General features: G+C 42.3%; 1 protein-coding gene across 2 annotated transcripts in view; it reads left to right on the forward strand.

Annotated features, from left to right (window-relative positions):
• Nucleotides 1-25,612, forward strand: part of TMEFF2 (transmembrane protein with EGF like and two follistatin like domains 2) — a 313,434-nt gene that overhangs the window by 262,695 nt on the left and 25,127 nt on the right. Inside the window, exon 10 of one of the 2 annotated variants that reach the window (XM_089519554.1) lies at nt 500-811. The exons of the other annotated variant lie outside the window; for it this stretch is intronic. Within the exon in view, the coding sequence (XP_089375680.1) occupies nt 500-596 (97 nt within the window). The 3' untranslated portion in view covers nt 597-811. Of the gene's footprint in view, nt 1-499; nt 812-25,612 lie in introns of those variants that run through there. 2 annotated transcript variants of the gene reach the window in all.

The raw sequence follows: 25,612 nt of genomic DNA on the forward strand, positions 1-25,612 counted from the left end.
GTAAAGGAGTATGCACCTCCCTTCCTCCCTCCCCATAGGAGTACCCCACAGGGTTGACAAAAAGCCCCCTGCCTGTTCAGACCATTACACTCTACACACCCAATGAAGGATCTCAACCACTGATTCCACACACACACCCCCGCAATTATTCATGCTTTCCCTGTTGGAAGGAGACCTGGGGGACATATCCCAAGCTTTTCCTGTACATTACGCTTCAGCCATATTTTCACCAGGCATGGAAGTAACCCTGGCTTCCAGTAAATCCCCAGATAAGTGCCTCAGCATTTTCAGAGAAGAACAGAGGGGATGCCCTTTTTTTTCTCTCTCTGCAAAGAGTAACCATAGGTGCACTGTCAGGGATGAGTTGTACAGACAGCCTGTTGTTCTCAGCTGATCTTCACTGGACTTTAGTCCTTGTCTTACCTCCACTGTCCTTTAGCAAAGCAAATTACATGTTCTTTTTCCCTTCCTCGCAACCCATTCCCCACTTGCTTTCCAGGAAATGTCCCAGGAGCAACCGAATCCACAGGCAGAAGCAAAACACAGGACACTACAGTTCAGACAACACAACCAGAGCATCAACCAGGTTAATTTAAAAGAGCGCATGTTTCCACAATGGCAAAAGCAAGCTGCAGAGAGCTTGGACTTTACAAAAATACAGTATTATAGACAAAAGATCTACACATGTTGCCTTGCATTTGTGGTAATCTACACCAATGAAAAAACATGTACTACAGCTATATTTGATTATGTATGGATATATTTGAAATAGTATACATTGTCTTGATGTTTTTTCTGTAATGTAAATAAACTATTTATATCACACAATATAGTTTTTTCTTTTTCATGTATTTGTTATATATAATAAATACTCAGTGATGAGAAAAATTTTTTTGCTTTCTTAAATTTTCTAAATCTGACAACTGCATTGTCTTTTGCTCTAATCAGCCTGGGTTGCAATTATACACACATCTGTTTACTATATATAGGCACAAGGGCTTCATTACCAAACCTATGGCTCTTCCAGAGTGGTCTAAAGAAGTGTGAATTCTTGAGATGTAGCTCATTGGGTTTTGCTGGTGGTTATTGTTTCCACATACACTCCTTGCATTCAGGGGCTGTTTGCAATGAATGATGTTTTAAAAATTAATTTTAGCTGCTCTAGTGGTTTTCTAAATTTCTTAATGAGGATGTGGTTTGCTGAAGTGGTTCTGTGGAATAAAGCACAAATTTTCTTTTTTATTTATTTTTTAAATATAGAGTTATCCAGTTATGGTGCAAACGTGCCATTTCTTTGATGCCTTGATGCACTAGGACACTATAACACAAAAACATACTTTAAAAAGAACAGAAGAGAAAGGAATCTATAGTTCTGATAGGTCTCAGAATTAAAATGAAACACACTTGAGGTTGATAACAAAGAGTTGTGGCTGGTGACATGAATTTCCAGAAAATAGTCTGTCACCATAGGAATGTAATTTCCATATTATTTTAAAACATGATTGTCTTTTCTGGTGGGGTCTTTCCTTCTTATACAGTGTTGATGGGATATAGGCAGCCTAACTGTGTAGAACTGCAGCTAGTACTAGAAAACTCTACTATGGCTTTTACCTCCTCGTGCATCTGTTATTTCAATCTTTCCCTGAAGTAACCGCCACGTGGGTACTTTGATGCTTTCTATAATGTGTTAAAAACCTTTTAGGCCCGGTTGTAGTCCCTAAAGCAACACAAGAATTAAAACATATAAACAATATTGTAATAAATAGCATGCTGAACAAATTAAAGCAAGAGAAAAACAATCTTTGGAAACAGAGTGCAGAATTATGTTTTGCCACACCAGGAGGTAGAAACAAAGGTTTAATGGCCTGTCTAAAACCAAAGAAAGAAAGAATCTTTCTGGGCTCCCAAGAGAGGAGATTGGACACGCTGCTCAACCTCTAGCTTAACTAAACACCAAAGAAGACCAGTTATGTATAGCCAAAGGAGAGTGGCCAGCCTCACATGGCACCATCAAGGAGATTAGAAGAAAGTAAGAAAGGTTGTCTGGTTAGTACAGCAAGTAAAGCAATGGACTCAGCAAAAGAGGGTGGGAACGACAAATGTGGATTCTGCTTAGAGCAGCAAAATGTCTTTGGGTTTGGGTAGCACTGAGTACTTATGTGAGGACATTGGGTTCCTTTCAGCCATGCGTTCAGGTATGTAACCCTCTGTTACGGAAGCTGTATCTTCCATGGGAAGGGGTATATCAAATGTCCCTACTTACATGGCCCTCTAAATGCACTTAGAGCCTCTTGGGTAGGAAGAATGGGCTTTAAGCTGAAAGAGTCCTCAGCCATGGAAATGGCAACAACACCAACTTGTCAACGGCTGGATGAGTGGTTGCAGGATGGGGAGCCCAAGCAGCTGGTGCAGATTAGCTTCAAGGAGCAGGCAAAACTAAAAGATCAGTAAAAAGAATATAGCTGTAAAACAGGCTTCACTTCAGCTGGCCATGTCTACTATATACCTGACTTCCTTGGCTGGCATTTGCATTGTCCTCAATGTTCTCTGCAAATCTCTCTGAGCTCCCAAGTTGCCTGAATGTCCTCCCCAGTCAGGCGACCAAGAAAAGCTTCAATCTAACTGCTACTCTAGTCTTTTCCCACAGGCCTTTGCTCTCCCAGAACTCAGGTCCCAAGAATTTGCAACCCTTCTCCTGTCATATAACTTCTGCTTTCCAGAGCTCCCCTATCTGCATTTGCTAGTGGTTTTTATTGGCCTCCTGACCACACCACCCTGCTGTTGCTGCTTTAACTTAGGCCACCTTTCCTCCTGAGGCCAGGGAGCTAGGAATAGCTGAGGCCATGCTTCTGGTGAGTTTTCTACACCCTCCCAATGTTGTAGGTAAAGCTGTGGTAGGACTGATGGGAATTGAAGACCAACAACATCTGGAGGATTCTATATTCCCTGCCTCTTCTTTAATTCTTTCTGAGAATTTTTCCTGAAAAAGGTAGTATAGTACCTTCATTTCTAAATTCAGTTCCTGGTTGTAAAACAGCCCATCATGATGTTATGCTTTTTAATAACTAGAGTAACTGAAATGATTTCCACTGCTAAAATGAATGGGAATGTTAAATCTGAAATGCCAGGGCAGTGCTGTTTCCTCATAAAGCCATTCCCGTAACTTAGTTCTCTGTTGAAGAACATGAGGAAGCCACAAACAAAATATCATACAGATACATCAAATATCATTTATTCTCTTGCTGATGTTTAGGTAAAGGGTCTCATTTCATATGTAACCAAAACAGCACTACTTTCTCTCATTATGGCAGTATCAACAGGATTTAGGTGAGTGATTCCCAACCTTTGGTCCTCCATTTGTTTTGGCCTTCAGATCTAAGAAGCCACAGCCAACATGGTCAATAGTCAGGAATTATGGGAGCTGAAGTTACAAAGGTTAGGAACCACTGGCTTAGGAGAACACTAAACTTTGTAGAAGTGCAAAAAAATGGGGTGGGGGATGACTAGGCAGAGGAATACTGTCTTCCATCCTCAAAAAAAAAAAAAAAATCTAGTGATAATGACTTCCTACAAGGAAAGATAAAAAGCCAAGTAGAAATGACAAGAGAATGTAGAATCCTGGCAGGATTATGTCCAGCAAACAAAGAACAGGAACACACCACACTGCAACATTTTATTCTGTCTAATATAACTGGACCAAAAATCAATCTGTTAGGAATTCGGGGGTAGGATGTCAATTGAAGAAGGCTGAAATCCCTGCTCCCAAACCCTTGTTAAACCCAAGGGGGTGGCCTAGGTCAAAGTTGATCCAATTCCAAGCTATTATTCTTCTGGGCCACTACTACATCATCACTTAGATTTATCATTTGTGAATTGGATCTAGGCAATTTTGTGCATATTATCTTTGGCAGTAAACCCCACTTGATTCAACCAGGTGTGCACATTAATTTAGCATGGCCAGAACAGCAATCTTGCAGCTTGATTCTGGCCAGGTTTGCTTGGAGTGAAGACCCACTGATTTCCATGGGTTTTACATCTGAGCAAATATGGTAAGGAGATTGTAGTGATTAATATATATATATATTTGTCTTTAGTCAGGTCACCAGCCAATCAATACTTTCAACAAAAAAAAATCATAAACACACCCTTTGGTCCACCTTGGTTTCCATTCCTTACACCCATAGTTAACTATAATGCAATTTTTTAAAAAAAAAACTGCATGTGGTTAAGATAGTAGAGTTTGCTTTGATGTTGCTGTAATGAACCTCGCTGTAATGAACCTCACTGGTAACAGTATGCTAACTCTCACTTTAAAACAAAACTTGCAGCTACAACCCCAAAAAAAGTGCATTTGTAGTCAAAGGGGACAACAAGACATTTAATGGTGTGTCTGATGTGGGATAAGAGGAGAGACAGCCTTTAATCATTTTATTTCAAAGGAGCTTTAGAGATCTTTTGAAGATGAATTACTTCCCTGAGCTTTATCTGAACAGAATAAGAGGCAAAAAGGTTTCCCATTCACCTTTCATCCACCCCCTGATCTCTAGGTTAAACTAAGGAATATGATTATAGGTAGGTTCAAATGTACAGATCCACAGCTAGATTAAGTCTGGTGGCATATGGGTACAGATCCAGCACTGTAGTGGAAAATGTTGAAGTTTAGGGCTAATCATGTGCATCCTCATACATGATACCCATGCACCCAAGTAGAGTTCCAAACAAATCAGGCAGCTGTGTCCAGACATATCAACAAGCCTGGGTCTAGCAGTTCTCATCTTCAAAGTGGGTGGGCTTTTTGTACAGCTAATGAGTCCCAATTGCCTATTCAAGGCCAAGCCAAGCCACCAAGAAAATTTGCATTACAATAGGGTAGCTCAGAACAATATATAATTGCTGGGAAGAATCCATCTCTCCCCATCGTGCCATCACCAGTTACTATGAGAGTTTCTTCAGAGAGGAGAGGGAAAACATGTCATCATCCCTGCTAATTCTGGGTCTACTTTACCACTGTAGTGAACCTACTGTATTCAGGCATGCTGCTTAAACAGAGTACAGTACATAAGCAGAAGGAAAAACGGTACAACCACCCATCCCAGCCCTACTTCAACATCCATGACCTTCCCATGTTGAATGGAGAAGTTCTTCCCTGCCCCCATCAGGATACAAAAGCTTTGAAAAAAGTGGGGAGGAATTGTGCAGGAGGTGACTTCCTTGCAGCATGCAAAGCCTGGCAAATTTAAGAGTCCCTTGTCTTTCTCTTTAGATCAATTTGCAAGTGCCCCTGGTTGGTTATGTTCTCCCATGGAACCCAATGTAGGGAACGTTGTTGATGTTATTGTTGCCTGTCTTCAAATGATTTCTTCCTAATGGCCACCTATGATGGTGAACCTATGGTGGAACTTTCTTGGCAATGTTTCTTTTTTTTTGGGGGGGGGGGTTGCCATCCTCTAAGGCTGAGAGAATGTGACTTGCCCAAGGTTACCTAGTGGGTTTCCATAGTTAAGTTGGGATTTGAACACTAGTCTCCAGAGTCATAGTCCAATGCTCAAACCAGCAGAATATGTTATCCCTTAAAGCCCGTCCACCAAAAATGCAGAACAAGTGGATGGAGCCCTACTGAATGGTGTAAGCTAAGATGCATGTGGGAAAGTGGATCCATGAAAACTGGACAGAGATACCTCTTGTGAGTAAAGCCCTTTCTTCCTCAAAAGGCAGAACCTTCATCAAATTGCACACAGTTTGCAAGTTGCACAAATTGCACCACGTTTGTGGTGGTGGTGGTGGTGGTGGTTTTCAAAACAGTCAAGACAGATGAAAAAACATCCTTGTTCATATAGCACAAACTGTCTCCATAACAACGAGAGTTTCTCATATTCTTCGCTGGGAGATTAGCCACATGAAATGTGAAAAAACTTTTTTTATTGTTATTCTCACAAGCTTTCAGAATTGACTGTTTTATAACATGGCTTTTGATGGTGCTGCACTGCTTTTATTCTTTGTGCAATTTTAAATAGTTTTAATTTTGTTGTTAATTTAAATACTCAACCTTTTTCTCAAGTTTATCTGTTTTAACCATATATGTTTTAATTGTCATTCTCTTATTTTGAAGCCACCTTGAGTCCCAATTTAGGACTCAAAGGGATGGGTGGAATTTTTTTTCTGCAGAAAGAACTGAACTTTGTGTCATTGCTTATTCTATGTAAGACATGATATGCCTGAATAAGCTTTAATTAGTTGTTCAATATTTTTTTCAGAAAAATGTGATTGAGATTAGAATGGGGAGATGATCTGTTCTTAAACCTCCTATTTCACAATTAGTTTTCAGTCCAAGCCAGCCTCCAAAATACCCATGTGAGGAGATTAACCATAGCCATTTCTGATATATCATATACAAGATGCAGGGGGGAATGCAGATCTAGCCATGGATGCATAACCTCTCACCACTTCCAACAGTGATGTGGTAGTTTTATAATATCCATACAACTCTTATCACTGTACATGGAGCTCACGTCTTAAATTTAAATAAAATATTTCTTCTCCCTCCCCCAAGGACAAAAGAAACTTTATTTGCATATTTAACAACAATGTTGAGACAATGGGCTTCACTAGATGGGCCAAATGTGATGCAATGTTGTGGAATATTCCAGCATTTGTTGCTGGGGTTCCCAGGGTGCTGTTTTGAAATAAAATATTTCATTAGATATATGGAAAAGAGGTTTGGACCAGGCATGGTCTTTCTTAAAATTGACCTTAGGTTGCATCCCCACCCTGCATCATTTTGTCCAGAGTTTGTTTTGCAAACACACTGAACTTGCATAGGTTTCACATCAAACCAAAAGATAAATTTCTTTTTAGATTTCTAAAGCTTGAGTGAAGCGTTTAAGAGTGTTGTATCTGGACTTTGGCAATCCAGGCTCCATTCCCCACTGAGCCATGAAACTTACCGGATGACTTCAGACATTTCCTTTGACTGACAATACCACAGAGGCTTGTTGGGAAGATTAGTCAGGAAACAGGAGAACCGTAGACACCATCTTGAACTCGCTGAAAGATAGCCTGGATATAAGTGCAAACAATAAATATAAAAGCTTCAGGGCCTGCTCCCATCACATCATCAGGTTCTCATAACATCATCAGAGGGCCATCCTTAGGGCTGAGGATGTGGGATGCTCTTGGACTGGGGCATAAATAAATAATAAGTTAACTCTAGTCAGAAGTAACAACAGAAATCAGACCAAAGTAAGCACATGTAAAAATTCAAATATAGGTCCATAGGCAAGTGTTCAGCTAGCTACAAAGCGTGTAATGAAAGGAGCCAAGGTAAGACAGGAACAAGAGAGAGTTTGGATGGTGGAAAGCAGAGCAGATTAACCCTTCCTCTGCCACCATGAATAGGATCATAGTTGGAAAACCATCTTCTTTGGATTACAGCTACCAGGATCCACCTAGCAAGCATGGCCAGCAGACAAAAAATACAAAATGCTCATGCTGGCTGGAGAACCTATACTCCAAACATGTTACTTTCCCAAGCTCTTCATAAGATGTAACTATTTGTTCTCACAGCAGCTGCACATTCATACAGAAAAATGTGATTTGAGTCAGTGTCATGTAAAACAGGGGGATCAATCCATCCTTCAAAGGAGATAGTGGCTTCTTCTGTCATTGTAACTGTGCAATCTGGATACCCTAAGGGGGCAATAGGAAGCAAGAACATGAGATGACAATCATTGTAGGTTTGAATGTCACATAGCGATGAAAGCCATCCATTCAATTCTTTTCCTACAGGTTTCTAGCTACAATATGCAATATAGTAATTATATCTGGTGGGTGAGATTCATTTCACTCTGGAAGCTTCCAGGTATAGCTAAAGATAGGGTTGTGAAAGCAGAACAATATGATCACATCACTAAAGTTAAGCATCCCCATACATATACATATGCATAAACACACACACACACACACACACATATAATCTCTATTGAATGGATGGATGGAATATAGATGGACAAAGAGATAACAATATTTGCACTTATGATAAGCTTCTGTGTAAACTAATCTGTCTGTGATACCAAGTGAAATCAAAAAATGGTATTCGCCATTGATCTAGTAAACTGATTACCCATTGCACTCTTGTTTTTATAGGATTTTATTGAAATCTTTATTGGATTTCTAACTAGAAAAATCTAGTAGCTAGTTATTATTCTAACTAGAACAGACCCACTAAATCAATGGGATATAGCTATGCATTGACGTGTTATTTAACAGTTGATTCACTGGGTCTATTCTAGCTGGTACCAAGCAATAGAATGGAAGCCAGTCCATAATCTTGCCTATTTCTGACAGTTTTGAGCACTTAAACATCCATTTTTTTACACGTGGAAGCTTAGTTTTTCAAGTACTTAACCAATATTATTTCTGAGGCAATAAAAACAATGCTATCAGTCATTTCTCAAGTTCAGAAATTGCTTTGACTCATTACATTAAATAATAGCCCTCCCAAAGAGGATTTAATCTAAATACGTAGCCCACAATGTGCAGTATCTATTTGTTAAATGTCCAGTTAAAATCCAATCAAAGTTCCATGTAAGTTGGCCATTCCTTTCAACATATTCAAAATAAAGTTTCAGTTTCTCAGGTAATAATAATAATAATAATAATAATAATAATAATAATAGGATTTATTTATATGCCGCCCAATCACTGGGAATCCGAGCGGCTTACAACAGAGGGGATAATAGACGGTTCCCTGCCCTCAGGCTTACAATCTAAAAGACACGACACAAAAGGAGAAGGGAATGGTGAGGGGGGGAGGGATCAGATCCAGCATTCTTTTCTCCCTCTGAGGCCTGGACCAAGGCAGATGGACCGGAGGGAGGGCTCTTCTTCTTCAGGCTAAGTTATGATCCAGTGGTCCCTCTACATTCGCTGGGGTTAGAGGTGAAAGACCCCCTTCAATGTGGAAAAACCACAAATAAAAACAATATTCTTTTTACCCTAGAGAGACCTCTCTAAGGCATTTATCACACAGGAGGAGTTTCTCTTAATTTCGAATGAAAAGAAAGTGGGGCCAGAACACATTCACGTGAATTCTCTGGTTCAGTGAATTCGAATTGCGTTCGAACTGACTTCCCATTGCTCAAAAATAGCTTGCCATTGCCCGAAATTGTGTGTGATCACCTCTCACGCAATAACGTGAAACCCCATGATTGCGTTCGGACTGACTTCCCATTGCCCAAAATTGTGTGTGGTAGTCTATCACGCAATAACATGAAACCCCATGATTGCATTCGGATTGCCATTGGATTATACTTCCAATTTCCCTTGTCTGATAATGTCCTAAGCATCTCCAGGTCTTCCAGTGCAATTCTATGGTCAACGTCTGCCAGAGGTTGATCATAGAATCATGCTGGAGGACCTACAAATGCCTAGAGAAGTGTTTTCTCTAGGAACTTTTAAGTTCCCCAGCACAACTCTATGGTCAGCTTCTGGCAAGATCAAGGTGTTTGTTTTGTTTTTTATTTTAAGCAAGCAAATGTCATTTACTATGTAGTTACTTTGAAGGAAATAATTTAGTCAGATAGTATCCATCCATCCATTCATCCACTCATTCCTGTGATTTACATCCTACCTTTCTCCCAAAACTAGGGCTCAAGTTAGCTCACAACAAGATGAACTTTAAAAAGTACAGCTTTTTCAAAACACACACCCAAATGGTATTAATATTAAATGAATTTTATAACATTAAACCAATTATAAGTTTTAAAACAACTGAATTAAAAGCAAGTTAAATAAAGTACCACCCACTAATCTGTAGAGAAGTGAGTCCACAAAAGGTCTTTGAGCCCTTACACAGCCAAAAGAACACAGCCAAGTAGAGCTTAGTTAATGCAGAGAAGACTGAGACAATGCAAATATTAGTCCAATTAATTCCATGGTAAACATTCAGTTCCACACAGTCTTGTCCTGGACACAGATGCAAACTCAAGCAGCTCTTGCTGAAGCAAACACAGTGCAGCAACATTACCATTCCAGACCATACATCTGCTGTCTCTTTTTCTCCATTTTACAATGTCCTCTAGTTCACACATGAAAGCCTGATTCACCTCATCACCTCCCTCCTGCCAAAGGGTCTTGTCATTCAGTAGCCACTTTGGCTTTGACTTTCCGATGCCACTATGCCAGAGCATTGCTGCCTGGACTATTTATTGTTGCTGCTCTAATGTGCCTTCAAGTCATTTTCAACTTATGGCAACCCTAAGGTGAACCTATCATGAGATTTTCTTGACAAGATTTGTTCAGAGGAGGTTTGCCATTGCCTTCCTTTGAGGCTGAGAGGGTGACTAGCCCAGAGGGTTTCATGACCAAGAGAGGAATTGAACTCTGGCCTCCAGACCTATAGTCCAACACTCAAACCACTATGCCACACTGGCTGTCATAACAGTATGTGCCAAAGCCCAGAATGTCCCAGAAGCATTCCAAAAGAAAACATATGATGATTCTATCAAGAATGACTGCCCAACCATGCAGACTGAAGGATGGAGAAGTCATCTCTTAGGGATGCTATTGTAGGGGGTCTTCTCTGCTGCTGTCCAGGAAAGCAGCCAAATGGCTGATAAAGCCAGCCTAGTTCTCAAACAAACAAACCCCCAGATAGCAGAGTCAAAGGAGAATCTTGGAGATTCAAGACAGTATCAGCAGAAGGATTACCAAAAGAGTTGTCAAATGGTCCAAGATTCAAGGTATCAGATAGGCAGGTCGATAAGGCAGTCCAAGGTCAAGGGTTCCAGATAATCAAGATAGTCAGCAGTCTAAATAGCAAGGATTTGTTCCAAGAAGCTTTGGGAACCAGAGACAAAGTCTTTCCTCCAGGAATAATCACTGACAAGGAGGCACACATGCTCCAGCTGCCTAAATAGACAGGCAGCAGGCATTCTGATTACAAATGCATTTCTGATAAAGCCTCAGTGATCTTTGAAGGCCCTCTCTTTTGGCTCGACACTCCCTGAAGGTAGGCACACTTTCCAGATCCTTCTCTATGTCCACAGCCTCAGCCCAAGGCAGACTTGGTGGCTGAACCTCTGGGGGGGGGCACAGACACTGCTCCAGCAGAGCTAGGGCCGGCCTCAGGCTCCCCAATTGCAGGCTCAGGTCTCAGAGGCTCTGACTCACCCTTTGAGTCCTCCGAATCATCCTCCAGGCTGGGCATGATAGCTGCCTTTTTCTACCTTCCTGGTGTTTTATTTATGCTTGCCAGGATGATTATGTTCTGCACAGAGAATTGGACCAGTTCCTCCTGGCCCAGCAACATGATGCTTTTGAGCAAAATCCAGTCCCATTCCACCTAGATTCCAGAAGAATGGCTGTCTCATCATAGAGCAGGGGTCGGCAACCTCCGGCCCGCGGGCCGGATGCGGCCTGCGGAGGCCTGGCGCCCGGCCCCTGGCCGATGTTGCTGCCACCGCCACCACAGCCGCCCGTCACGACTTTTCGCCGCTCTGGGCGCCGCCATTTTGGGCGGCAAAATGGCGGCGCCCATAGCGGCCTCTGGGGCTCTGGGCGCCGCCATTTTGCCGCCCAAAATGGTGGCGCCCAGAGCGGCGAAAAGCCACGATGGGTGGCCGCAGGGGCAGCGGCGGCGGGCCTCTAGGAGGCCCGCTGCCGTCTCCGGAGCCCTCCAGGAGGGCTCCGAGGGCGGCAGGGGGCCTCTGGGGGGCCCGCTGCCGTCGCCAGGGCCCTCCAGGAGGGCTCCGAGGGCGGCAGGGGGCCTCTGGGGGGCCCGGTGCCATTGCTGGGGCCCTGCAAGGGTCCCTCCAGCGCTGGCGGGCCCCCCCAGCTTTTTTGCCGGTCTCTGACGGGGCCTGGGGCCCCGTCAGGGGCCAGCAAAGATGGGGAGGCCTCGCCCCCAGAGGGTGGAAGCTCCACCCCCCGGCACACAGCCCCACCGCGGAGGGTGGAAGCTCCACCTCCGGCACGCGGCCCCGCCCCGGAGGGTGGAAGCTCCACCCCCGGCACGTGGCCCCGCCCCGGAGGGTTGAAGCTCCACCCCCGGCTTCGGCCCCCCAGTCGCCTGAGGGACAGCAACCCGGCCCCCAGCTCAAAAAGGTTGCCTACCCCTGTCATAGAGGGTGGAAAAGAGAGACATCTCTACATGAAAAAAACAAGGCTAGTACACAAGACCCTACCTGCTGACTCCTCCCTTTCCCCAAATAAATACCTGATAATTTGAGGAAATTGTTTTTTGGACTATGGTGTCCACAACCCTCCAGCCAATATCTGGCTCTGGAACTTTGAGCTTTCTGAGCTTCACAGTGGACATTTCTGAAATTGTCTCAAATGTGGTTTGTTTATTTTGGGATCTGTAATGCAAAATGTCATGGAACGTTCATGAAAAGCACAGTATTGTAAAAGTGCACCCACACACTTTGTGTAACACAAAGAAGGACGCACATATAAACAAACATGTACATTTGTCTAAGCGTTCCTGCAGTCTTATCCAAAGAGTGCTAGAAAGCAGTAAAATTTGCTGCAGTCTTGTCTTGAAGCTGCCAAGAACGTGTGATTAAAAAAGAAGAAGAAGCCTGCTCCCGTTAGTTATATAGTGCTAAAGTAGATGGCATTAACCAGGGCTTATAAATAAAAAGTAACTGCTGTAGCACTCGGTTTAGGAAACCTGCAAACAGATGATCAAAACTCCGGATGAGGCCTTGGGGTTGACCTTTGCTTGCTATTAGTTTTCTCCCACTATAGCTTCAATGTGCCCTTTTCTGGTGGAAGGTGAAGTCATTAAGTGCTTATGCAAATAAGAAGAGACACACTTGCAGGAAGGGGGGTGGCTTTTCCTCCTATTAAAATAATAAATAAATGCATTTTATAAACCACCAAATCCAATAAGTACAGGAAGGACTAGATTCCTCTAAGGCTAACCACAAAGGAGGACAAGGCACTGCTGAATGGAGGACATTCAAGAAAAATAGAGAACATGACCAAAAAAAAAAAAGCTCAGACACTCATATAAATAGAAATGCAAGCTTCTACATCATGCTCATTTTGGAATTCCTCCTGAAGAGAAGGTTGAAATGTAGGATGTGTCCTGGAAAAGAAGACACATCCTACGTCTGGTCGCCCTGAGATCTGCATACTTTTGATGTTTTTATTTGCCTATTTTAATACTCCAGCCACGCCACTCCCCCCACCAAAAACCCCAGCAAATTGGGGGGGGGGGGGGGGAGGATGAATAACAGCAAAATGGGAAAGAAAACCATCTGCTCTTTACCAGTGGTGTTTTAAAATAGGAAAAGCCAACTTTGGCAGTCTCGGGCCCAGTTTTATCCCCTGGGAATTTCCAGGGGGCCACTTGGACTACTGAAAAACAAAATAGAAAATACAAAGTGGGCAGAAATCCACTTCAGGTTCTGAAAACTGGATATTTGGGGATGGTAGACTTTGCAACACATTGAAAAGATGTGTTGTTGCAGTTGGAGGCAATTTACGTTCTCTTTTGGACAGAAAACAGTCAGGTTGGGAATTCTACGGGTACCGAGGGCCACAAAAACATTCCTGGGGGAGAGCTCTCACTTTGCCCACTGCTGCTTTAAAACAACTGCTTGCCTTCCCATCTGATCAAGTAATTGTTCCATATCCTTCCCTGGCTTTTAAAATGCAAATGAGCAGGATGGCACATTGCCTTTAGCCTGGGGCTGATGTTGCAGATTTTATTGCACAGGTGAAAGTGAAGAGCTTCAGGCCAGTAATGTGACCTGAATTTGAGGTTATGGACAGGTTTTTCTCTGGGTTTTATGTTTTTAAAACAATAATAAAAAACAGAGCATTGTGTTCACAGATTAATAAAAATGACGTGTGTTCCTAGGATGCTCACTTTGGCAGCAACACAGTATGCAAGATGGAGGAACTACATGGACCTGCATGAAATTAAATGTGTGTTGGGGGGATTGTCATTATTGTTATTCAGTGCAACACTGTTAGATTTCTGCAAGTTTTATTCCCACTGTTACTGGCTTGCTTCCTAACACAAACAGTACGTTTTTCTGGGCCAGCAGGAATTCTGCATAGTTAGCTGGACCATGCATAGCATATAGAGAGCCTTTTGAGTGTTGGGCTACAATTTGTGGGGAGCCAAATTGTAGTCCAACACTCAAAAAGCTCTCTATACGCTCAGCCATGGAAACCCATTGGGTGATTTTGGGCAAGTCCCACCTTCTCCATGTCAGAGGAAGCCAATGGCAAATACCCTCTGAACACATCTTGCTAAGACAGTCTCACGGAAGTCAGAAATGGCTTGAGAGCACACACGGGCGCAGTACAGACTGCCAACAAATGGCATACCAGCACCGGTATTAGGGTTAGGGAGCGCACACCATGTACATGCTCCCTAACCCTAGTATGTGCCAGTGGCGTGATAATGGCGGCGCCCTGTGTACACGGACCCTGCCATTATGATGTCATGTATGCGCCACGTCTAAACGGTGTGACGCGGACATGACGTCTTTGCGCCGCCCCAGGCCACTCACAGAAGCCTGGCTGCAGGGCAAGAAGGAGCTCTGAAACGGAGCTCCTTCTAGGCATACGCCTCATTCCCACAGCCACCAAACAGCTGCGGGAATGATGCCAGGGAGAAAGGGGCCGAGTGGCCCCTTTCTCCCGTGGCTCTGGCTCCCAGGGTATCCAGGGGCATGAAGCCCCAAGGACACCCCTTTCCCAGGCCACAGAGAAGTGGCATTTTGCCGCTTCTCCATGGCCTGGAAAAGTGCCGGATTGGGGTCTCTGGGCTGCCGGTGAGGCTGCCCTGGTCATAATCCTCTGCAGAAAGGGGCAGGTGCAAGCCACCCCAAAGGGCCGGTCTGTACCGCCAGGGTATCTGATCAGTCTGTCATACTGATGCAGCACTATATGAAAGCTATCAAGCCCCAGGTGCTGCTGCCAGAGAACTGTAGGCCCTTTAGATTAGCTTCTTTTAGAAAATCTCATAAGCCTAATAGAATCATAGAATCATAGAATTGTAGAGTTGGAAGAGACCACTAGGGCCATCCAGTCCAACCCCCTGCCATGCAGGAAATCCAATTCAAAGCATCCCTGACAGATGGCCATCCAGCCTCTGTTTAAAGACCTCCAAGGAAGGAGACTCTATCACCCTCCGAGGGAGTGCATTCCACTGTCGAACAGCGCTTACTGAATGAATGACTGAAGAGAAGAGGAAGGCAATGGCCACAATCCAGAGCCCAGTTAAGAGCTATTTAAGCTTATTGATTGCAAGTGCACTTAATGCTATGCTACACTGCTGCCAACATTGGTTGGTTGGTTGATTGGTTGGTTGGTTGGTTGGTTGGTTGGTTGGTTGGTTGGTTGATAGTTGACTCCCCTTAATATAAAACCATCATACACACTATTTTGAAGAACTCTCTAGGCAACATAAAATCACTGAGCAGACTATTAAAACAACTGCTCTTGCTTGTAATCCACTGAGGCAAATGACATTTTAAAAACTGAAAACACACTCATGTCTTTGTATAATTCTCATTCAATTCATTAGGTTTTTGCATAAGAGGGGCCCTGCTAGCTCAGGACAAAGTTCCATCTAGCTTTGCCCCTGCTTCTAACAGTAGTCAGCCAGATACCTCTGATAAATGTACAAGTGAGGCATAAGCAATCATTCACTTTCACACACCCCCAATGATGTATACTGTCTCTGGGACCTGGAGCTCACAATGAGCTAATTTGCACGTGGATTTTGTCTTCTGGCAAGGCTGGTCCTGCCAAGAGCCAAGGTGAGACAGCAGTCTCAAATAGTAGATGATGAACTGGGGTAGGCAACACCACACTCTCACACTTAATGGGAAGGCTTCCAAGTAGGGGGTGAAGAACTAAAGCACTCTTTATCAGTTTTGCAGCAGCAGACTTGTTGGCCATAACACAAAATGAAACAAAACTCCAAAAATACAGCTTTCAGCAATAATTTTGTTAGGCCACCCAATATCCCCTATCCAGATTATTTATCCACAGATTCAACCATCCACGCTTGGAAATATTTAAAAAAAAATGAATTCTAAAAAGGAAACCTTGATTTTGCCATTTTATGTCAGGTACACCATTTTACTATGCCCATGTCTTTAATGAGACTTGAGCATCCACAGATTTTGTTATCCACAGGGGGGGGGGGGGGTGTCCAAGAACCCAAATTGCAGCAGATTCCATGGCCCCACTGTTCATCACATTAGCTTTCAAAATTCACAGTCATCTTCATCAGGCAACGATGATAATAAAACATGCAGGTAAGGAGAATAAAAATGGCTGGTATCCTTTTAGATCTTTATAATGCCATAAGCCAAACTTATGACATAACTACTTGGATTCATTATCATCGCTTCATCATTGCAATGGCCCAAATTATAAGTGTTACCCAAATAACAAGTGTGGGGACTGGGGGTCCCCACCAGCTGTCATTGATACTTCAAATGTTGGGAAATTAGATTACCAAGAGGTTTGGGTAATCACTTGCCACCTGTTTTAGGTAGCACCATTCTCTGCTTCTTTGCAGGTGATAGGCACTCAGGATGGCAGAAGTATGAGGTGAGGCATGTAGGGGTGGGCAGGAAGGAGGGTTGGAGCAAAAAGAAGGAAGCTCAGTGGAGGTTCCAAAGGGCAAGGTGGAGAGATGAGGCAAAGATGGAAGGGAATGGAATAGAGCAATTTACTGCTCCTTGTCCTCTGCCTCACTCTGCCTAAGAGATGTTTGCAAGTGTCACGGCAAAGATGAGAAAGAGCTATGGATTTCCAGTTAACTCCTGTGTGTGTGTGTGTGTGTGTGTGTGTGTGTTAATGCCCTCAAGTCACTCTCAACCCTGGCGACCTTATGAGTAAGGCATTTCCAGGACAGCTCTGCTCAGTTCCTTAGGCTCAGGGCTGTGGCCTCTTTGATTGAGTCTATCCCCCTGATATACAGTCTTCCTTTCTTCCTTTCTGCCTTTCCAAGCATAATGGTCTTTTCCAATGAGTCATGCCCTCTCATGATGTAGCCAAAGTACAACAGCCTCAATTTAGTCATCTTGGGCGCGTTACAGACCGCCGAAAAGCGGTGGCCTGCACCCGCCCCTTTCCCCGCTGGATTGGGGCCTCAGTGGTCAGAGCAGCAGCCGCTGAGGCCCCGATCCGCCGCTTTCCAGGCCACGGGGAAGCGGCAAAAGGCCACTTCCCCGAGGCCTGGAAAGGGGTGTCCTTAAGGCTTCAAGCCCCAAGGACACCCCGCAGCGGCGGGGAGGAGGAGAAAGGGGCTGCTTGGCCCCTTTCTCCTCTGCATTGCTGGGCGCAGCCATCTAAAGGCTGCGCCCAGCAATGCAAACCTGGAGGAGCTCCGAAACAGAGCTCCTTCCGGGGCTGCGAAAAGGGCACACTAGGCGCCCTCACACGGCCCCACTACATCACAACTGCGCCACCCCATTTAGAGGTGGCACGGTTGTGACGTAGTCATGGCGGCGGCCGTGTGGAAAGGCCGCCGCCATTTTGTGTGTGCTCCGCACGTCCTAGGGTTGGGGGTGTCCAGAAAGGACACCCCTTTCTAACCCTAGCATGCACAGAGTGTGCACTTTTAGGCCCGTCTGTAACGGGCCTTGATTTCTAGAGAGATTTCAGACTTGATCTGTTCAGCAACACTTTTTTTTGTATTTTTATCTACAGAACTCTTCTCCAGCACCACAGTTCAAATGAGGTGATTTTGTTTCTATCCACTTTTTTCACTGTCCAGCTCTCAAACTCATACACAGTGATGGGAAATACAATGAGATGAACTATCCTAACCTTAGTGTTCAGTTGTATCAATTTGCACTTAACTCCTCTAGCTCTTACTAATGTCAAAGATAACTAAGCAAGCTTCATGAAAAGATGGATTTGAATTGGGGTCTTCTTCTTCCAGGTCCAGCACTCTAACCATAATGTCTTTCTCTCCATTGAATGATTGTTATATAAATAGCCCCAGAGTAAAACAGTGGTAGCACCTAGCAGACAGATAAGCAATGCCACGGTTAAAGTGCTTAATTTGTATATTATGTAAAGTAATCTGCCTAGATTTGGAGAACAGGAATATGATAACCCAACAATAGTTACATGTTCCATCTATAATGGTGCTGTAATTTGAACATTCTTATCTGAGAATAAACCCAACTGAATACAAGTATGCAAGTATATGATTCTTCACTTATTTGAAGAGGACAATCATAACTAACATTTCTCCACTTGGAGATGATGAAATTAATATTATTCCCAAGAAACAGCGACAGAAATGCTGAAAAAATTCCTTAAGCCTCCTGGAATGAAAAGGCTATATAGTTGTTTCATGAAAGATAAGCAACAATTGCTCAGGCAAAAATGAAATTTCAGAAAGTATATTCTACAAAGTTTGGGGATACCATAAAATAGGTCCTGGTATGTCCTTCCATTCCCTTCTGATGTCAAGAAGAAAACACCTAACTGCTAAATTGAACAGGCTTTAAAAACTATAACTTGGAAAAGGTATTTAAATTGTAAACCTGTAGATTGTCACACACAGGTAACACACAGTGAAAACTGCCTAAGAACAATGTTTTGAACACTCAACTTGCACATCATTCTGCAGTGCAAACCTAAAAGACTTGATTTCTTTCTAATTAAATACTAAACTTTAAGCTATAGGTTATTGGTCTAAGATTTATATGCTAATTAAAAAAAAATTAGGGTAGATTTTTGTAATGTTATCAGAAATGTTTCTGTTGGACATTAGGGGAAATAAATATGGATTTCTTCTTCAATACATGGAAACAGCAGCAAGATTATTATTTGCACAAACTGGGAAATGGACTGAGGCCCTGACAATGGAAGCATGGATTATTAAGGTTGCAGAGTTAGTGGAAATGGCCAAACTAATGTGGGTTTTAAAGGATAAACCAACTGAAGATGTATTTTATTTATTTGTTTGTTTATTTGTAAGTTTTCTTTCAAACTAACATTCTAATATACAGTCAAAATCAAAATGATATACATTCAGAAAATATATAGAGAGAAAAAAATAAGAATGAGAAGAAAAGAGGGGGGGAAAGACACAGGAGGACCCTGATCCCCCCATCTTAATAAAAAGGGAGAGAGATTATTTGGGTACTACAGATCAAGCTAAATCATAATGTGGGTTTATGGACCTTTTGCACAATAAGAAATCTAACAATGCAATAATCTGTGGTTATGGTTATACATAATTCTAGAAAAATTATTTAGTTTTATCTGTAATGGCCAAATAATATATTTTATATCTCTTTTTATTTTTATTTTCAGTTCAGTTAGGACTGGGGGATCAGGGCCCTACTGTGTCTTCTTCTTCTCTCTCTTCTCTTTTCTTCTTAATTTTGTCTTTATTTTCTGTATATATTTTCTGAATGTATATCATTTTGGTTTTGACTGTACATTACAATGTACAAATAAACTGCAAAAAAATTCATATGTATGTGATCCACCTAAATGATACACAGTAAGTATGCTTAATTGATTTGCAGTGTATGTTATTTTGGTTTATTTGTTCTGATTTTGCTATTTATGAGAAGGGACAAATAGTTACATAAGATACTGAAGTGCTATTTCACCACCCACTCAAAAACCTTACTCACAATAAACTCTGCCTTCTGAGCTCAGTTTGGAAAAGTTATTTTTCTGGACAACGATTTCCTGTGCAAATACAAATAGAAAATAAGTGGGGGAAATCTTCCTTACATGTTATGCACACGGAGTGTTTAGATTAAACTTCAGGCATAAGGACTAGAAATCTGCCTTAAAAAATAATAAAGAGGGTGGAACTCTATGGGATTCTCTCTTCCAATGAGGATATAGTGAAAGATTTCTGTATGGCCTTCCCTAGAGCTCAGTGAAATTCCTCCTTCCTCAGCATTTGGGCATGACAAAGTGCTTCCAATGAACTAAAATATGAACCTGGTGTATCTTCAGATACATGTCATCCCAGTACTCCCTCTCCAGCCCTGAGCATATCCCAGAATTGAAACAACCAGAACTTTGGGTTGAAAAGAAAGGAAAAAGAAGGAAGCAGGGTGGCAGTGCCAATGTACAAGGGTAACTGTAAAAGAGTATTCTGCTTCAAATGGATGTGCCCTGGTGGCACAGTGATCACCAAAAAGAGTACCCAGATTGTTGGGGGCAATCAGTTTACACTTTGTAAACCACTTAGGGAGTGCTTAAGAAGTGCACTGATAAGCGGTATAGAAATGTACTTGTTATTGCTACATTGCTCTGATAGGACACGTGGTTTATGTCTGCTCTTATTCTTTGGAATGGCACTCTGAGCAGCACTAGAAAACTGGACCTAGCCATGGTTTCACTTTCCAGCAGGGCTCCTGACCTAGTGCTGTTCTGAGGCATGGTGGGAAATTGAAAGGGTGGCTGGACATAGCCAGCCAACATTGCTTGGACCACTGCCATGCCAGCCAGATGCCCTTTTTTGCCTGATGAAGAAGCCAGTGGAGCTTTGACAGGTTAGATGATGTGTTTTGTCTATTTTGGCTGGTCAATAAAGGTATCACTCTTTTGCAGATTTTGGATTTTGTTTTATTTTCCCATGGGTCAATGACAGAAGAGGAGAGAATAGAGGACACTACACCCAGGTAATCCCATTGCTCTGACAAGAAGCACTCCAGCCTCTGTTCCTGTATTGCGGCATTAGCTGAGGAGAGGAGAGGAAGATGTTTGAGACTTAGTAAATAACTTAAAGGCACCAGATCTTGGAAATTAAGATGAGTCAGGCCTGGTTAGTTTTTGGATAGGGAGACTGCCAATGAATAGCAGTTGCTGTAGGCTATGGGACTTGCCAGATGGGGAGAAAGGGGCAGTGAAACTCTGCCTCTTTCTGCCTCTGACAGAGGCTGGAGCAACCAAACGGTGCAGCCTCCGTGAGGCATAAAAAGATGTTAAGGCATGTGCGGGGCACCATTGTAGCCCTTGTGTGCACCGATGACATATGCACAGTGCAGCACCATTTGGGGGCGAGCCATGATGGTGCCCATGGATGCTCTGCTCTCCCGAGCCATAAAATTGGCCCCACGCCAGCGCATAGTGCCAGCCTGTACCAGAGTTTCATTTCAGAGGAAGGAACTGGCAAAACCACCCTCTAAATAACCCTTGCCTTAGAAAACCCTATGAAATTCATGAGGTCATCATATATCAACAGACACATACACACACGTAATGACTCTTCCATGCTCCGTCACAACAGGAGAATTTACATTTTAAGAGAATATTAGAAAGCCAAGTTCTTCATCCAGTCTCAGGCTTCCAGCCTCCTGAACCTCTGGACATGACCTACAAGTGTCATATTTAAACTTTCAAGAAAAACATTTAGCCATGATAGGTAATCTGTTGCATTAAAGATAGCCTGGGTTGCACACTTCCACACTTGTGGAAACGTTAATTTTTTGGATGACAATTTACAGAATTCTCGGGCTGGAGGATTCTAGGCACTGTTGTGCAAAATTAACTTTTAACATCTACATGAAAGTACTGAGAGAGATTGTACTGAGTTTTGGAGTCAGGTGCGCCAGTATGCTGATGATACCCAGCTCTATCGCTCCTTCCCACCTAATTCCAAGGAAGCTGTTCCTGTGCTAAACTGTTGTCTGGCAGCTGTAATGGATTGAACAAAGGCAAACCAATTGAAGCATAATCTAGACAAGACAGAGGTATTCCTGGTCAGTTGAAAAACAGATCTGGGAATAGGGATTCATCATGTATTAGATTAGGTTACAGCCCCCCTTGAACATAGGTTCACAGTATGGGAGTACTCCTGGATTCAGCTCTTGAGCCTGGAAACTCAGGTTTCAGCAGTGAACAGGAGTGCTTCTGGACAGCTAAAGCTGTTCTTCCAACTGGGTCCATTCCTGGAGAAGTCATATCTGAATACAGTGGTACAAGCCTGAGTTACTGCAATGAGCACTATTCAGGACTGACTTTGAAAAGTGCACAGAAACTTCAGAAGGCCCAGAGAGTTACAATCAGGTTGTTAACTGGAGCTGGCTAGAGGGAGCACACAACTCCCTTGTTGCAAAGCTCCATTGGCTGCTAGTCTTTTTTCCAGGCACACGTTAAAGTGCTGAATTTGACCTATAAAGCCCTATATGGCTTATTTGAAGGTCCAGGCTATTTGATGGATCATATCTCCCTTTATGAGACCATTAGAATAATAAGCTCATCTGGAAAGGCCCTTCTTTCTATCCCTCCACTCTCTCAGGCTCATTTGTTGGGAACAAGAGAGAGGACTTTCTCGGTGGCTGTTCCTGGACTTTGGAACTCTCTCCCTAGAGAGGCCAGGATGGTCCTTGCTTTCAGGGTCAGATAAAAACATTTTTGTGCCCTCAGACTTTTCAAACTGATGAGTGTTGGGCTATATAATTCAGACTTTAAAGGTTTATATAGAGTTTTAATACATTTTAATACTTTTAATGTTTAATGTTTTTAACTTTATAAATTGTTTAAGCAGGAGGAGTTAAAATAGGAGGAAGGAACATCAACAGTCTAAGATATGCAGATGACACTATCCTATTAGCAGAAAACATTGTGGACCTAGAGCAACTATTGTGGAAAGTCATAAAAGAAAGTTCAAAGGCAGGCGTACTGTTAAACATAAAGAAAACAAAAATATTGACCACAGAGGACCTTCACAAGTTCAACTTAGACAATAAGGACATAGAAATAGTAAAAGTGTTCTTATATCTTGGATCAACCATAGATCAGAACGGGGACTGTAGTCAAGAAATCAGAAGAAGTCTAAGAATGGGGAGGACAGCTATTAAAGAACTAGAAAGATTTGTAATATGGGGATGGGGGAAATCACCAGGGATCATTTGAGGAGTTAAAGCCATGGTATAAATGGAATAAACAGAATGAAATGTAGATGTCACAGTATGTCAGCAGTTACCTAAGCTGCACGGGAACAGATTTGCCTTTTGCCTTTGAAATCTAACTGAAGAAGGTCAGCCTTCCTTCTTTATAAATTCATTCAGTTTATTAAATGCTATCTGTGATGCCTGAAGGTCTATGACATGTGGAGTCATCAAATGAAAGTGGTAATTATTAGAGTGATCATTACTAATAGCAATTTTCATGGCCATATATCCACTATCCAGATGGCTTTTCTTTTTCTCTCCTTGGTGATGCCAATGCTGATCTATTATGAAAGCACGTTATTTTGGCTATTGCCTTGGTCCACATGTAGGCAGAAATATGCAGGGTTTATCTTAATTTCATTTTACTGAAAGAATAGGAGGTGGAGGAAAAAGAAAGAAAGAAAGAAAGAAAGAAAGAAAGAAAGAAAATGAGAGAGAGAGAGAGAGAAGCATTCACAGTTCAATTAAAACGAATAAAATATTTTGCAGAAAGACAACAAAGCTTTAATTAAGGAGACTGTAATGAATCATTGTCTGGAACTATGCAACTTTGTAAAATATTAAATCTTTGGACTCCTCTGTAACAAATTAGAAGCACGGAGACATTGTTCAAAATGCTAATGCTATATTAAGAAATGCTATATTAAGTGAAGATGTTTTGACAAGTGAGGCTAGCTGGCATTGGCAGTCTAAACACATAAGTTTCATTTAAATGAAAGGAATTTGGATTGCAGTCCTGTGTCTATGTTCCATGAGAGCAGAACTTGGGAAGTCATTTTTAAGAAGTAGGAATATGAGGATGTGCTGAAGTCATCCATAATGGAGCAGTGAAAGGATGATGCTCTGGGAACTAGGACATCCTCCTACCACAACTCAGTTATGGTTGACTCCTGCATGTCCTCTTTATATTCAGTCTTTGTAAAAGTAATTTTTCAAGCTCTGCTTGGAAAGAGGCAGTATATGAAATATGAGTAATCACAATCCATTGTTGTTGTTGTTGTTGTGTGTCTTCAAGTTGTTTACAATTCATGGCAACCCTAAGGCTATCCTATCATGGGGTTTGCTTGGCAAGATTTGTTCAGCGGGAGATTGATCAGAGGGAGGCTGTGAGAGTGTAAGTTGTCCAAGGTCACCCAATGGGTTACCATGGCTGAGCAAGGATTTGAATCCTGTTCTCCAGAGTCATCATCCAGTGCTTGAACCACAATGACTTTCCTATCACAATGTTATTGTATAGATAAATAATTACACTAGTACATAGGTGAGAATCACCTTGCTGCAGCTAATCCCTAGATCCCCTGGCAAGGAATAACTACTGGATGATGACTGGAGAACAGGATTCAAATCCTTGCTCAGCCATGGAAACCCATTGGGTGACCTTGGACAACTTACACTCTCACAGCCTACCTCTGATCAACCTCCCTCTGAACAAATCTTGCCAAGCAAACCCCATGATAGGATAGCCTTAGGGTTGCCATGAATTGTAAACAACTTGAAGACACACAACAACAACAACAACAACAACAACAACAACAAACAAACAAACATGCAATCACATAAAGACTCATCTGAAGTTGCGATGATAACAGCTCAATTTCCAAAGAAATTCCAGAGTAATTCAGCATCAAATTATAATTCATCATTTAAAAATATCATAAGTAAGAGCATTCATTACTGCACCATCACAAAATAGTTATACTTGTGTGCACACACTCTCTCTCAAATCTGTTCCCAGTGTTTATTTTGCTTTGATGTTTATGAGGGTTTTAAAACATAATGTTTCTATTTAAAACTATCTTTATGCTACATTAACACTGCTGACTCTGACAGCATCAAAATATGCAAATAAATGAGGGGGTTTGATGGCGATTTTTCATTTTGTTACTGTCGTTACAATGTGGGAGAACAGGGGGTTGGCTTTGCTTCTAACGTACAGCAATGAACTTATTGAACTGATATTTATGTTCAGAGCAGATGACACAGAAGCAAATATGTATAAAATGCCATCTGTGTACTACACTGGTTTCTTTCTTTTATAGTCACAATAGTTTTTCTCCTTCAAATTCATTTATGGAAGCAAAATTACACTGGATTATTTTAAAACTAACAAGCCCACACATGCACGCACACAATTGCTTTTTTATAAGAGCAGAAGAACACAACCAAATCTGGATCCTTGGGGGCTTAATATTCAGCCATGAAAGAAAGCTGTGCTGGATGTTTATACTACAATGTGAAAAACAAGAAAGACTATTTCCAACTCAGAACAAGAATGCTTGATAATGCCCAGCATGGGGCAAGGGAGATGAAAGGCTGATGTAGAATAAGATATGAAAAAACCTTGGTGCATTGCACCTTTAACAACCTCCACATTGCTTCTCTGCTAGAGTCAGCAACCTTTACATGCCTATACTCACCAAGTGCTAGTGTGCCATGTTTGTTGAATTCCTGTTTGTTTGATTTTCCACACCCAAATGATCTCTCTCTCTCTCTCTCTTTCTCTCTGTGTTCATCACATTCGTAAAACAGATCTCAGGTCCACTCCTTAGATATTTCAAGAGTAAGTGACCAGAGCTTTAATTGTTGAGTGGTTTTGAGTTGAAAAAAAGAAGCTTCTGAGAAGAGCCAACCCTACCATTCGACACAGTGAAGTAATAACCTGAGACATTAGGGATGTTATCACACATGACCCT

Source organism: Sceloporus occidentalis, unplaced genomic scaffold, assembly GCF_023333645.1.
Source record: "Sceloporus occidentalis isolate IW3139 unplaced genomic scaffold, rSceOcc1.0.p SCAF_4, whole genome shotgun sequence".
Taxonomy (NCBI): domain Eukaryota; kingdom Metazoa; phylum Chordata; class Lepidosauria; order Squamata; family Phrynosomatidae; genus Sceloporus; species Sceloporus occidentalis.